A 12,451-nucleotide genomic window follows, 5' to 3' on the forward strand; every position below is an offset into this window, starting at 1 on the left:
CTGGACCAGGTACTCTGTGGGCTTTCTGATTTTGCATGTGCATATCTTGACAATATTGTCATTTACAGCGCCACCTGGGAGGAGCACTTGGGACACCTGAAGGAAGTCCTGGAACGCCTGCATTCTGCAGGCTTGACAATTGATCCAGCCAAGTGTGTCCTTGCCAGAATGGAAACTGAGTACCTGGGCTTCACCATAGGAGGTGAGTTAAACCACAAGTTTATAAAGTCCATGCAATTGAATCATGTCCTCTTCCACAAACCAGGAAGCAACTCAGATCTTTCCTTGGGATGGCTGGCTTCCCCATTCTCATAGTCAAATTTCTCAATCAGGGCTGCTCAACTGACAGACAGAACCGGCTTGAGATGCCCCAATCAGGTCCAGTGGCAGCTTTCCAGGACATCCAGCAATCCCTGAGTAAGAACCCAGTTCCCCAAAGTCCATATTTTGATAAACATTTTATCTTGCAAACTGATGCACTTGAGAGGGGTGTTGGAGCTGTGCTTCTGCAGGGATCAACAGTGTGGCCTACATCAGTTGAAAGCTATTCCCCAAGGAGGTCTGCTATTTGACAGTTTAGAAGGTAGCCTTGGTGATCAATTGGGCCCTGGACTCCTTCAAGTATTACATCCTGGAAGTGAGTTCACCTTGGAGACTGACCACAAAGCACTATAATGGCTGGAGTTGATGAAAGACACCAACGGACAAATCACCCGATGGTACCTTGCCATGTGTCTGATTTTTACCTATTGATATACAATAAGTATCTTTACAAGTCAGAATCAAAAAAGCAAGTGACCTTTTTAATTAGTTAATTAGTTGTGTTTTAACATGCGCCAACATTCAACTCCACGGACCAGATGTATGTACGTACAAAAGCAATGCATACACCACATTTCCAACATATGTACATTTTTATCCAATCAGAATGTGCAGTGAGAATGTATGAATCTAAGTCCAACTTCACGCTCAACTTTCACGCCCTGCAAGCTTGGAATGAGCTGCAAAGCATACCTCAATTGGAATCTTTACCTTCTCGACATGTTTAAAAATGTTAAAATCAGTTTTTTCAGAACAATGTTATTGCTTTTAACAAGTACCATTATTTGCCATGAATCTTTTTAGCTGCATGTTTTGTGTCTGTTTGTTTTGTTTTGGTATGTTTTTTGTGATTTCATTTGTCCGCATATGTACTTTTATGTGAAACCTTTTTTTTTCTGTTGCCATCTTGACCAGGACTTCCTGGCAGAAGAGATATTGTTCTCAATGGGACCTTTCTGGTTAAATAAAGGATAAATAAAAATAAATTAAAAAACATAAGACCATTGAACACTGTTTAATAGAGAATAAAGTGAAATATTAATAATTTCTCACTTAAGATACAAGTTTGCTGATCTTTGTTTATCTGTATGTCTATTTGTGTCCTGTGAATTTGTTTTCTTTGCTGTGTACACTGAGAGTTTCCTTGTCAACATAGTTGGCCAATAAAGTTGACTGTGATTTTGGAAGTTTGACTATTTAAACTGCATTGAAAGCTCAGTAACCTCTGCTTCAACAGTGGTCACACTGCAGGGCCAGTTCTGACTTCTCTTCCCCTCTGAGAGCAAAGTTTTGGCCTGCAGGACATTCCTTGCTGCCACACAGAGATTCTCTCTGAATTCCCTCCTATTAATCATTATTTCTTCCATTAGTTTTTCCATGTAAACCTCCATCATGGCTCGTTTTCACTGGTTGGAGTCTGCTGGAAAACTTAAAGTGCTCTGTAAGCAATCCTGTTCTGTTCCCACAGCTGAATCATGAAGGGAGTGATTGCTGTTCTGATCCTTCCGCATATGCGCGCTCATGATATCAGCTGCGTCAAGAGGAGCGATCCAAAGCAGGACCATACCGGAAGTATCCTGCTGATCGCCAAAACAAAAGCCTGTTTTTTTTTTTTTTAAAACATTGCAAACACGAACATGTAAACTGCAAATAATTGTATGTGATAAATACAATAAAACAAAGAGAAAACATATTCATACACCTGCAGCAGAGCATAATTAATATCTAATAGGCCAATTAAATACATTTAAAGAAACACACAAAAGGCAAAGGCTACATACAGAATATTTGAAGTCACCTATCAAAGAAAAAAATAAAAATTCCAATGAAAAAGTTTGAATAATTAGACTGAAGATGAGAGAATCACATACAGAAAAATAAATATCAAAATTTATTGTGTGAAAATTAAATCATTTATAATGATGTTTTGCTTAAAAACTCAAAGTATTAATTAAATGGGATGTCAAAGAGATGCTGGCACACACTCTCACACATGTGTGAACATTTAAAGTGAAGCATGTATAGAAGTACATTCAAAATGACATCTCTCTACATGGCTCAGACTAACTCTGTTGTTTAATAGTGTATATAACATGATCAAAAGAAAAAAATCATGATAAGCATGATCATGAGAAATCACGATGAAAAGAAAAAAAATACAGCAAAAAAACCCATTTTATTTAACAAAATCTCTTTTTTTGTCTTTATTTTGGAACACTGTCCACCTTCCACTGTGTATTTCCCAGCATGCTGCTGTTCTGACCACAGTCTGTTGGCTACAATTGAAAAATAAAACAAATCTATAACATTTTGCATTGTTATCTATTTTTTATGCTCATTTAACGATATTCATCCGATTACTGTAACATCTGTACGTCCAAGAAAGGTGAGAAGTCTTCAGGTCGTTCAGAATGTGAGAGAGTGAATGAGCGGCGACCTCCCGTCGTGTCGACACGCAGCTTCATTGTGAAACCGACCACAGGAAGTAGCGATCTCGCTTACTCTCGGTGTCTTTGTGCAGTTCTGAAGTTGTCGGGGAAGTTTACCTCTCATGTCTGTATCAGTTCATTGAGAAAGTTGGAGAGTGAGATGAGCGGACAGACGGTTCCTGCGGACTTCTCAGGACACATGTTGGACCTGGACGAAGACGAAGACCTGGAGGTTTTCAGCAAGGTAAAGAACAACTGCCCGAAAAGCTCTCAGCTGCAAACACGAACATCGCTCTTTTTGCTACGTGGATCGATCTGACCCTGACTGGCTCTGACATAGCCGCTTTACCTTTAGCATGTAGAACAACACACAGCCTATTTTATACTGTTGTTTTATAGGTTGTGCCAGTCTGAAGTCTGAAGTGCTCCTAGTGACGTAGAGAAGGAATCAGCTGATGAGCTGACCTTAGGACCCGACTGTCTCATCCGCCTTTTACTGCTTTTTACAACACAAACGCCAAACTCCCTCCAGTTTTCTATGAAGTTGATGTTTGTTTGCTTAACTTCAAAGCTTTACACCAGATAGACAAGTACTTCAGAGATTTTACTAACCTAAAGGTTCGACTTTTCAATTCGGTTTGACTTTAATACAACAATCAACACTTGCAGTGGATTGCAACAGAGTTTCAGCTCAGACTGGTTCACCTGTTGAAAACCTGTTTTTAAGCAAATGAATTTGATCTTGAACTTCAAGTTAAAATGCTATTGATTGAATGCCTAATGGTGCATTATGTAGATGCCGAATCAAACGTTTTAAGAGTTTACAATTCTCAATAGTTATGTTTTATAGGCCATGTGTTATGCTCATAATAGAGGGCACTATTAATTGTGAAATTTCTGAATAATGTCTGGTGTGACATTATTTTCCTCACAGTGACTTTAAAGTTGAATAAATTCTGTAACTACTTGCCAAGTTACATGTACCACTGTTCTTTAAATGAGCAGTCATAGAGCTCCAAGTCTAAATGTGATCTGATCACAGGAGTCAGAGATAGTAGATATAAATGTTGAACCACACATTTGTTTAAAAAGGTAGAAATGGTGTTGATTAATAATAATCAAAAGAACATAGCCTTCACGACCTACTGTAAATAAATATCACTGACTGGAAGATAACATATTGTGATTTAATACATCCACATGTATTTCTGTGTGAGGGCTTTAAAAAGTGTACAAAATTCTGTGGTTGATTTAGTGCCAAATGTGAACTGAGGGAAGCTCAATCAAAACAGAGAGAACAGCAGTTTCATTCTACTTTCTCACAAATCATGAATGTAAAGGGCCGTAGTGTGTATCACCAATGCAATGTGCAACCATGCGCAGGGCTGCGTTACCTTGTAAACCAGAGGCCTGTACGACAAAGCAAGTTCAACATACCCGGGATATCTTTTCCTTATCTGGCTTCACTGAGCCTAACATTGGCCGTCTAGATAACCAGTACTATGAAGCTGGTTATCAACCTACTCAGTCAACCTGTGGTTTTACTATCCAGCTACAGAGGCAGGGTTGTTAATTACGAGCGACATCATCAGAACCATGAATGAAGTGACCATTCTGAATATGTCACATAAAAAAAGAAACTTAAACATAACATCAGACTGTTTCTGCTACTGAAGCAAAGAGTGGAAAAGTAGTTAATGAGTGATGAGGTCTAACTGACCCAAATGTTGCTTTATAATCACAGGAGCCAATTAACAGTGTGGATTACTTCTCTAATAAAAGACAATATTTAGTTTTTATTTCCAGTTATCATCACACAGTTGTCTCATGTTGTTCTGAGGTGCAGTGATGGAATCAGAGTGTAAAATCACTGTCAGCTTCACTCTGGGGATAAATAAACTTTATACTATTAAAATGCAGCTAAAATCATCATCATGTGTTTAGTGTTGTAAACGATCTCTCTGTTTGTTAGAAGCTCTGTTTTAAAACCAGAGTGGAAATAGAAACATGGAATGATAAAATGATTCCACTGACCTATAGAAATATATATATTACTCTTTTTTACTTGTCACTTTATTGTAACTCAGGACTTCTGTCCATGTCGGGATCTTGTAAGAATGATGACTGATTGGTCAGTGGTTGGAGTGTTGACAGGTTGTGATCCAGTCCTCTGAAGTTAACCTGCTCTGGAGCAGGTTAGCTGTTCAGCATAAGTTACCATGGTGATGAACCCCGGTAAGAAGTGAACCAGCGTTATAGGACTGAAAACCCAGAGTTAAACCTGAAGTTACCTCGCTAACCCCAAATCCCGCTTCGTAGTACAAGCCTCTGGTGCATTATTGTTGTCAACAGCAACTGTGTTGTCATCTCCTGGCTGGCAGAAGATGTAAAGATGCTTGTTTGGAATATCACCTGACATGTGAAGATGCTCTGTGATCAGATGATTGCTGATTGTTGAGGGTTTTATGTCAAAATAAAAGCACCTATTCAAGTAACATCTAGAGCAGAAATGATTAGTCAGATAATTAGATCCATTATAATCAAAACATACAACAGCACAACAACAAACAGTATATGTTATAGGAAATTAAATTGCATGTCTTTGGGTTTTGTTTCTTAGACAAAACAAGTTATTTGAAGCTTTCCAGGTTATTGTGATGGTCATGTTTCACTATTTTTGAACATTTATTAGTTTCACCCACAGTATGATCAGTATCATCAAGCCAAAATCACTAGTATGATTACAGTATGTGGTTTTTCAACCAGTGACAGGAGTGGAACCTGGTGTTCTGCTGCTGTAGCTCTAGTTCTACTTCAAAGTTCCACATGTTGTGTGTTCAGAGATGCTCCTCTATAGCTAAAACCAGTCTGGCCATTCTCCTCTGACCTCTCATTAACAAAATTAGCAAAAGCCCAGACCTGCCACTCACTGGATGTATCACATGTATCTTCAGTCTGTTAAGTTTAGGCAGCTAACACTGCTTGGCTGAAGTTAAGAAAAGATTGTAGTCATGTTAAAAAGAAACTAGCCTAATGTTGACTGATAACAGCTTTTATAGTCTGTGGTTGTAAACTTCCCTCTTTACTCCACAACAACAGTGTCAGTCAGTATTTGCAGGAAGTAGCTCGTGAACAGGCTGTTTCAGATACTGCTGCAACTAATAATCACATTCATTGTTGATCAATCTGTTGGTTATTTAGTATGACTTATGAATTACAAGATGGTGAAAAATTCCCATTACAGTTTCTCAGAGCAGTTTATAAAGATATAAAACAGAGGATGGCTTTGGAGAAGCTGCAACCAGAGAATATTTGGCAGATTTGCCTGATAAATGACTTTTGTAGTTTGACTAATCTATGAATCAGTTGCTGTGTTCATATTCATACTATACAAATGAGATATCAGAAAAAATAGGCCCATCATTTTGGAATCAGTGCTGAAATTCTTACATTTCAACAATACCCTGCTGTTAGTTGTAGAGAGGATTATATTACTACTGTAAAGTTATGATTCCAGGTTGGAAAAATAACATGACAGGAGGAACGGTGGTGGCTCTTGGAAAGTTTTCGATACATCAGCGGGCCGATTTTATCATCTAATAGAAGCTAATTGCAGATAAATGTGTATTGATGTTTTCACGGCCGATAAGTAACATAAGTAACTTTATTACCAGTAGTAGTTGCTATTGTGTAGTTTGTCCACCACAGAGCCAACTCCGCTGTTGGCAACACACTAATCTCAATTCACTTGAAGGCATCACAGCTGAGCTGGCCCCTGACAAAGCAGAACAGAGTCTGTGTTCGTGTCTTCATGATAAGGTGCTTACTTGTGAGTGAAATACATGAGTTGAATGATAATAAAGCATATCCGCTCATAATTGTATACACTAAATAAGCCTGACAGCCTGGTTTTGTTACATTAAGCTACAGTCAGCACCTCCTCCTCTTCCTCATCAGCAGCACAGCAGTCGAGTGGTGTGAAGCCTGTTGACAAATTTGATTTTACGTTTCATTATTAGTTAGACAATTCTAGCGAGTGAATGAACAGCGGCCCTGTCATTTCCTGTCTTGTCAGTATAACGCTGACAGACACTATAAAATGCTACAGTTGAACTGTATCTAAATTAGTTCCCAGTTAGCCACCAAGCCAGTGAATGTCATAGCTTGCCAGTAGTGTGAACGATAGCTAATGAGTTGTTAACATGTAGCGTGACACTCATTCTGTGTAAATGACATAATAGTAATATGATAAAAACTACATAATGTCTTGCTCAGTACATATCTAGGTCAGGCTTTAGTAAGAATGTATGAAAAAAACAGGCTGATCAGTGTGTCCTTCAGAGTGGAGGGTGTGTCATTTCACCTGCCGCAGGTTTAACCTCAAACCTGTAAAGAAGCTGTGCTGCCCAACTCACTGTGATACTGGCCTTTTCTATTTCCATGAAGGCACTTCCAGGCACAGCTGTTTTTCCCCTCAGAGACTTACACATCAATATGCTGGTAGAGTTAGACAGGCTTGTAGAGAGGCGGTGCGCTGAGCTTCTGTATGTGAAAGATACAGAAGAAAACACTGACATTAAGGCAAAGATAACAATGTATATGAAAAATGTACCCAAATCACTTAACTATGATAGAGAAACAAACAGAACTATACTTTAAATGTGATGCATATAAATATATTCAGTGAATTTATTTCAGTGCCAGCTTCCTGGATATACTAATCACTATAACCAGGCAGTGATTAACAGTTATTATGTTAATAATGTAGATCTAGTTTATATCATACATACAGAGAGTTAGAATAGCTGTCACTTTAGTTCCACACTTGTTAACAGTTTATCATAAAGAACACATTTTCAATGCATAGAGAGAGTCTAAAAAGGAGTATTAACCTCTGGATGCCAAAGGAACTAAACTAAGAGTCATCAGCCATGTTTGGCAGCGTTGCTGTCATAAAATCTTGTGATTTTCCACTTCCAAGATGAACCTCTTGTTGTCCATGGTGTCAAATATCTGCTGAGACACTCTTGACACAGCTGACGTCTGGCCTGGTGCCACCAGTTATGACGTCATGTTGATGTAGTGATGCGACATACGATCTTCACGGGGTGTTTTATTTTGAAACTTGATTGGATGCTCTATGCCATTACCGTGTCTGACGTCCTGCCCGGTTTGATCTGCTCTGTGCAGCTTGATGCGGCTTCCGTCAAAAATAGACGAAGTGCGTATGTTTAGCGGAACGGAGCCAAGCGGAGAGCCATCTGGTGTGATCACAAACATTGACTAGATCAAGTGGATATCTGCCACATTTACAGTCTTTTTAGCATCAAATTCCCTCTTTGTGTTTTCTCAGACAGTGTTTCCCTGTTGAGCTGCGGTGGAAGTATAGTCACAAAAAGAGGGACTTTAGCACTAAAAAGACTGTAACATTGAAAGATATCTACTTGATTTGACTCATTTGAAGCTTCATATTAGCTTCAGATAAACTTTTGTAATTGTAAGTGCATTATGAAGGGATCTTCTAATGGTCAGTATGAACAGGAGGGATCATTATGGCAAGAAAAAACAATTTCAGTATTCATTTGGGCTCCTAACTGTTGTTAAGACAGACGTGAAAAATCATCAACCCGTTGTTTAATTTAGCTTGTGAGCATGCCAACATTTGCTAATTAGCACAAAGTGCAGCTGAGTTTTGTAGATATTTGGTTATAAACCAAAGTATTAGACAAAGTAAATTGTTGCCTTGATGACGGCACTAGATGAAAAGTTATTACACTTCATCCTGAGGGAACATGAATGTGAACCAAATTTTACGGCAATCCATCCAACAGCTGTTGAGACATTTGGTTAAAAATCACAAATGTCAACGTCATGAAGGCGCTGGAGGAAGTCAGAGAATCACTAAAGTGGGAACCATTAGTACAGCATCCCCTGGCAATGCATCCTGTGGTTGCTGAGATATTTCCGTCTGGATCAAAGTGTTGGACTAGAGAGACATTCATTGCCATCCCTGAAGATAGAGGACAAAAAAAAGACAAATTCAAACATGGTTATTATATAGATGATATACTGCAAACTCACTCCATTAAGTCTCATTACTGTAAATTATATTAGAAAAGCTGTCACTCAGTTATTCCCACTGCTTTCAGTTTGATTTGTTTGTTATATGAAGACATCTGGAAAAATAGTTTAACCACAATTCTAAATCAGTGTGCAAGATACAGTGAATGAAATTGCAGGTAGCCATAGCAACAGTACTGATGCTGACATGGACCTAACCATGGTTAAACTGACTACAGACTTACACAGAAAAAATCAAACGCAGTCTGTCTTTTCTCCTGTTGATAAGTGGTGTCAGTATGGTTGTACACTGAGACGTGTCCCAACATGAAGACAACAGCAAACCCTCTTTGTCTCCAACTGTGTCATTATATTTTGATATTGGCACACCTGCTCCTACATCTTACCTACTCATACATGCACTGAGAGACAGACAGCAGGTTGTAATGATACATGCATAGTGGTGATAAATAAACAACAGTTAAAAAAAAAGAGTGTACAGTACATGATCTGCTGCAAGATCATGTTCTAAATATGCTAAACTGTTGCTAACTACATGAACTATTATTTTTAGCACAGAGCTGGATTTTTGTCTCTCAGTTCAATACAATTTAATTTCAGAGAGTATCAATTAAATGAGTTTTAAGTCATTTTGATTAGATTTGATGTTCAGTCTTGAAGATGACAGTTACATACATTTCTTTTCTTTTCGTTATTTTTCAAGATTTTTGAACATTCCTGCAGAGCTGAATTTGTTCGCTCAGTGACTCCTGACGCCAGAGCTCATTTAGTTCTAGTCAAACATGATATTAAATGAAATAAATGTAGCCAGGAGCTTTCGCCTCCTCTTGTACTGAAACACATTAACACAGTTACTATAACAACTGAGCTGCTACATGATCCAAAGCAGTTTTTCCTGTGAATAACAGTTATTTTTAGTTGTGGATACATTTGGCTCAGGTAGTCTCACATGTTGTTAAATGTAACATATGCATACGATGACATTTGTGGACCCCAGAATCTTGTAGAAATCGCTACTTCCTTCTCCCCTCAGGCTGTTACCATAACAACCAGTCTCGTGGCGAGCTCATCACAAAGAATTTAGTTGTGGATATTAGTGCGTGCATACTGTGGTCTGAATTAACTTCAGTTTTCTGCAGTTAAAAGCAGAGCATGTGTTGCCATTTTTGCTTTGTTTGTGGTTCCTGGAAAAGGAGGCAGAGTGAGTACTCCGTGCAGCATATGCATGGTCAAATGATAAGCAGACTATCTGGGAGAGAGAAGTCATCACATGTTTGTTGTCACCGTGCTGTAGTGTGGAGTGGAGCAGGGGGCGGGGCTCTGGAACCTCTGCTGACCTCAGCAGCTTCTCAGCTGTTTTTACAGGAAACAGACCTGCAAGCAGCACACTAATGCTCATGGTTCACTGCTGTTTGCATAAACTGGATCATTTGAATGTGACAACATAAAGTCCACTGTGAAAAGGCCTGTGCTTCCAAATGAACCACACACACAGTACAGTATGTCACCATTAGCTGCTGGTGATAGATGAAAAGGCGCCAAAGTCAGCTGAATATTTGTTCCAGAATTTGTGCTAATATATTATAAGTGAAAACTTTGACTTGCTGTTGTTGTGGTGCGAGATGAAAATACTTCTTCATTTGTCAGGATCATCAAAGTCATGTCATGGCAATCAACCCAATAATAGTTGAGATATTTCAGTCTGGACCAAAGAGGTTGACCCCCCCCCCCCCCCCCCGGTAGAGTAGCGTGATCATAGACCATAATTTTTTCTTGGAAACCTCACGTAACTTAGCCTATATAAAGAAAGTATTACAACTGTGAACAAAGTAAAAGTGTATTTTGGATTATAAAGCCCTTGACATGTTGCACTTCTCACTTATTTTACTGGAGGGGCAACACATATAGACTAATAGAGCAGTATGAATTATGAATCAGGCGGTTTATCAAGTCAAGAGTCATAAAACTGAAGAATTTAGCCTACTTTTTTAGTTATATTTATAGCCTAAAGTGGATTATTGCCTGAAAACATGTTTGTGTTAAGATCAGGTGATGATGATCATAGAAGGAAATTTCATTTTAAAACTCAGTTTGCACACATTAAAGCAGTCTTATTTCAGTATATGGAGTCAAACTGTGGAATTATCTGGTGAATAATTTCAAATGTTTATATATTATTCAATCTAAGAAAAATTGTAGAGACCAAATAATTGGATGATATGAACATAATGAATGATTTTTATGTTTAATAGTCTGGAATGTCAGCACACTGGAATCGCTCCCAAAATCTTTTTATTATTGACTGAAAAAGACAATGTCACAATGTTGAATTGCATTTGAGTGTGTGGTCAAGTGCTGTTCAAAGTATTAGCCGACTAATCGTCTGTTTCTTGTCCCTGCTCTTTCCCGATCATATTTTGTTTGGAATTTGATGTTGGAAGTGATATCAATAGAATCAAATATCCTGTCATTACCACTTGTACCAGCAGAGGTCACTGCTCGTCAAAAGCCCCATAAGTAAATCTTGTAAGTAATGTGTCTGAAATGGCTTGGCTTACTGTAACGTAACCTAAATTAACCACTAGGTGGAGTGCTGAAGATGTTATTCATATTATACATAATGGATAATCATTATTTGGGTAAAATGAACATTTCTTCAAGCTGTATGAGTTTTATTACTGCTGATCATTGACCTTTTTACCATTTAGAATGTTGTTGATCCGGGAATCAAAGTTTTTTTTCTCAAATTGATGCCACTGCTGTGGATTGCTGTAGAGTTGACAGCTCAGTTCTGACAATGGCAACACTTTCACTACATTATTGAATGTACTGTACAGTCCAGTCTGTGTGTGAGAGAGGTGGATGGACTAACTAGGGATTAATCCAGTCCAATTTTTGTACTGAGCATATTTATCCTCAATCGAGTTCTTACCCCACACACCATCTGGATAGGTTTGCAAATTGTGAATGCGCCCACAGGGTCCAGATGGCGTTCAGAGTTAGTCCTCAAAGACAAGCTGAGTGTATCACTGTTGAAAATCCCAACTTCTGAAAATCCTCACAGTTGCAGTCTTCTAGAATGATGAAATATGCTCCTTAAATGTTGTGTATTTCAAGTATTTGGATGCAGTCATAGTGGTGATAATTATAGCAGGTGATATATTTTTATATTCTTATTAAAGTGACAAGTCAAGGGATGCAAGTAACAATTATTTGTTGGTCTACTACTTTGGTCCAGACTGAAATTGTCATGAAATTGTGTACAGATATCCATGTTCCCTTTATGATGTATCACAATGATTTGGAGATCTCCTCATTTGTCCTTCAGCACCTTCAGACTGACTGATGAAGGCCAGAAACTGAGACACATTAGTCCCATAATAAACAGAGGTCACAACTCCAGTAACGCTTGTAGTAGGCCTATGTGTACTTTCAGCACCACCATGAGGTTGACATTTTTGGTTTTAAGTGATATGTCTTAACAGTAGGCTATTAGATGAATTTTCATGAAATTTAGTAGACATTTATGCTCCCCTCAGGATGAGTCCAGTACTTTAGTTTTGCAGGTATTTCATCATTAACCAATAATATTCCCATCAGCCTCAGCTGTACTTTGTGTT

At 38.4% G+C, this 12,451-nt stretch overlaps 1 protein-coding gene across 2 annotated transcripts in view; it reads left to right on the plus strand.

The window, feature by feature from the left end:
- Window positions 1–2,577: 2,577 nt before the first annotated feature.
- Window positions 2,578–12,451, plus strand: part of snx7 (sorting nexin 7) — a 49,484-nt gene continuing 39,610 nt past the window's right edge. Inside the window, exon 1 of one of the 2 annotated variants that reach the window (XM_067577776.1) lies at window positions 2,578–2,994. In XM_067577776.1, coding sequence (XP_067433877.1) covers window positions 2,911–2,994 — 84 coding nt within the window. In that variant the 5' untranslated portion in view covers window positions 2,578–2,910. The remainder of the gene's footprint in view (window positions 2,995–12,451) is intronic. The other variant, XM_067577775.1, reaches the window with a different exon arrangement.

Source organism: Thunnus thynnus, chromosome 21 (assembly GCF_963924715.1).
Source record: "Thunnus thynnus chromosome 21, fThuThy2.1, whole genome shotgun sequence".
Taxonomy (NCBI): Eukaryota; Metazoa; Chordata; class Actinopteri; order Scombriformes; family Scombridae; genus Thunnus; species Thunnus thynnus.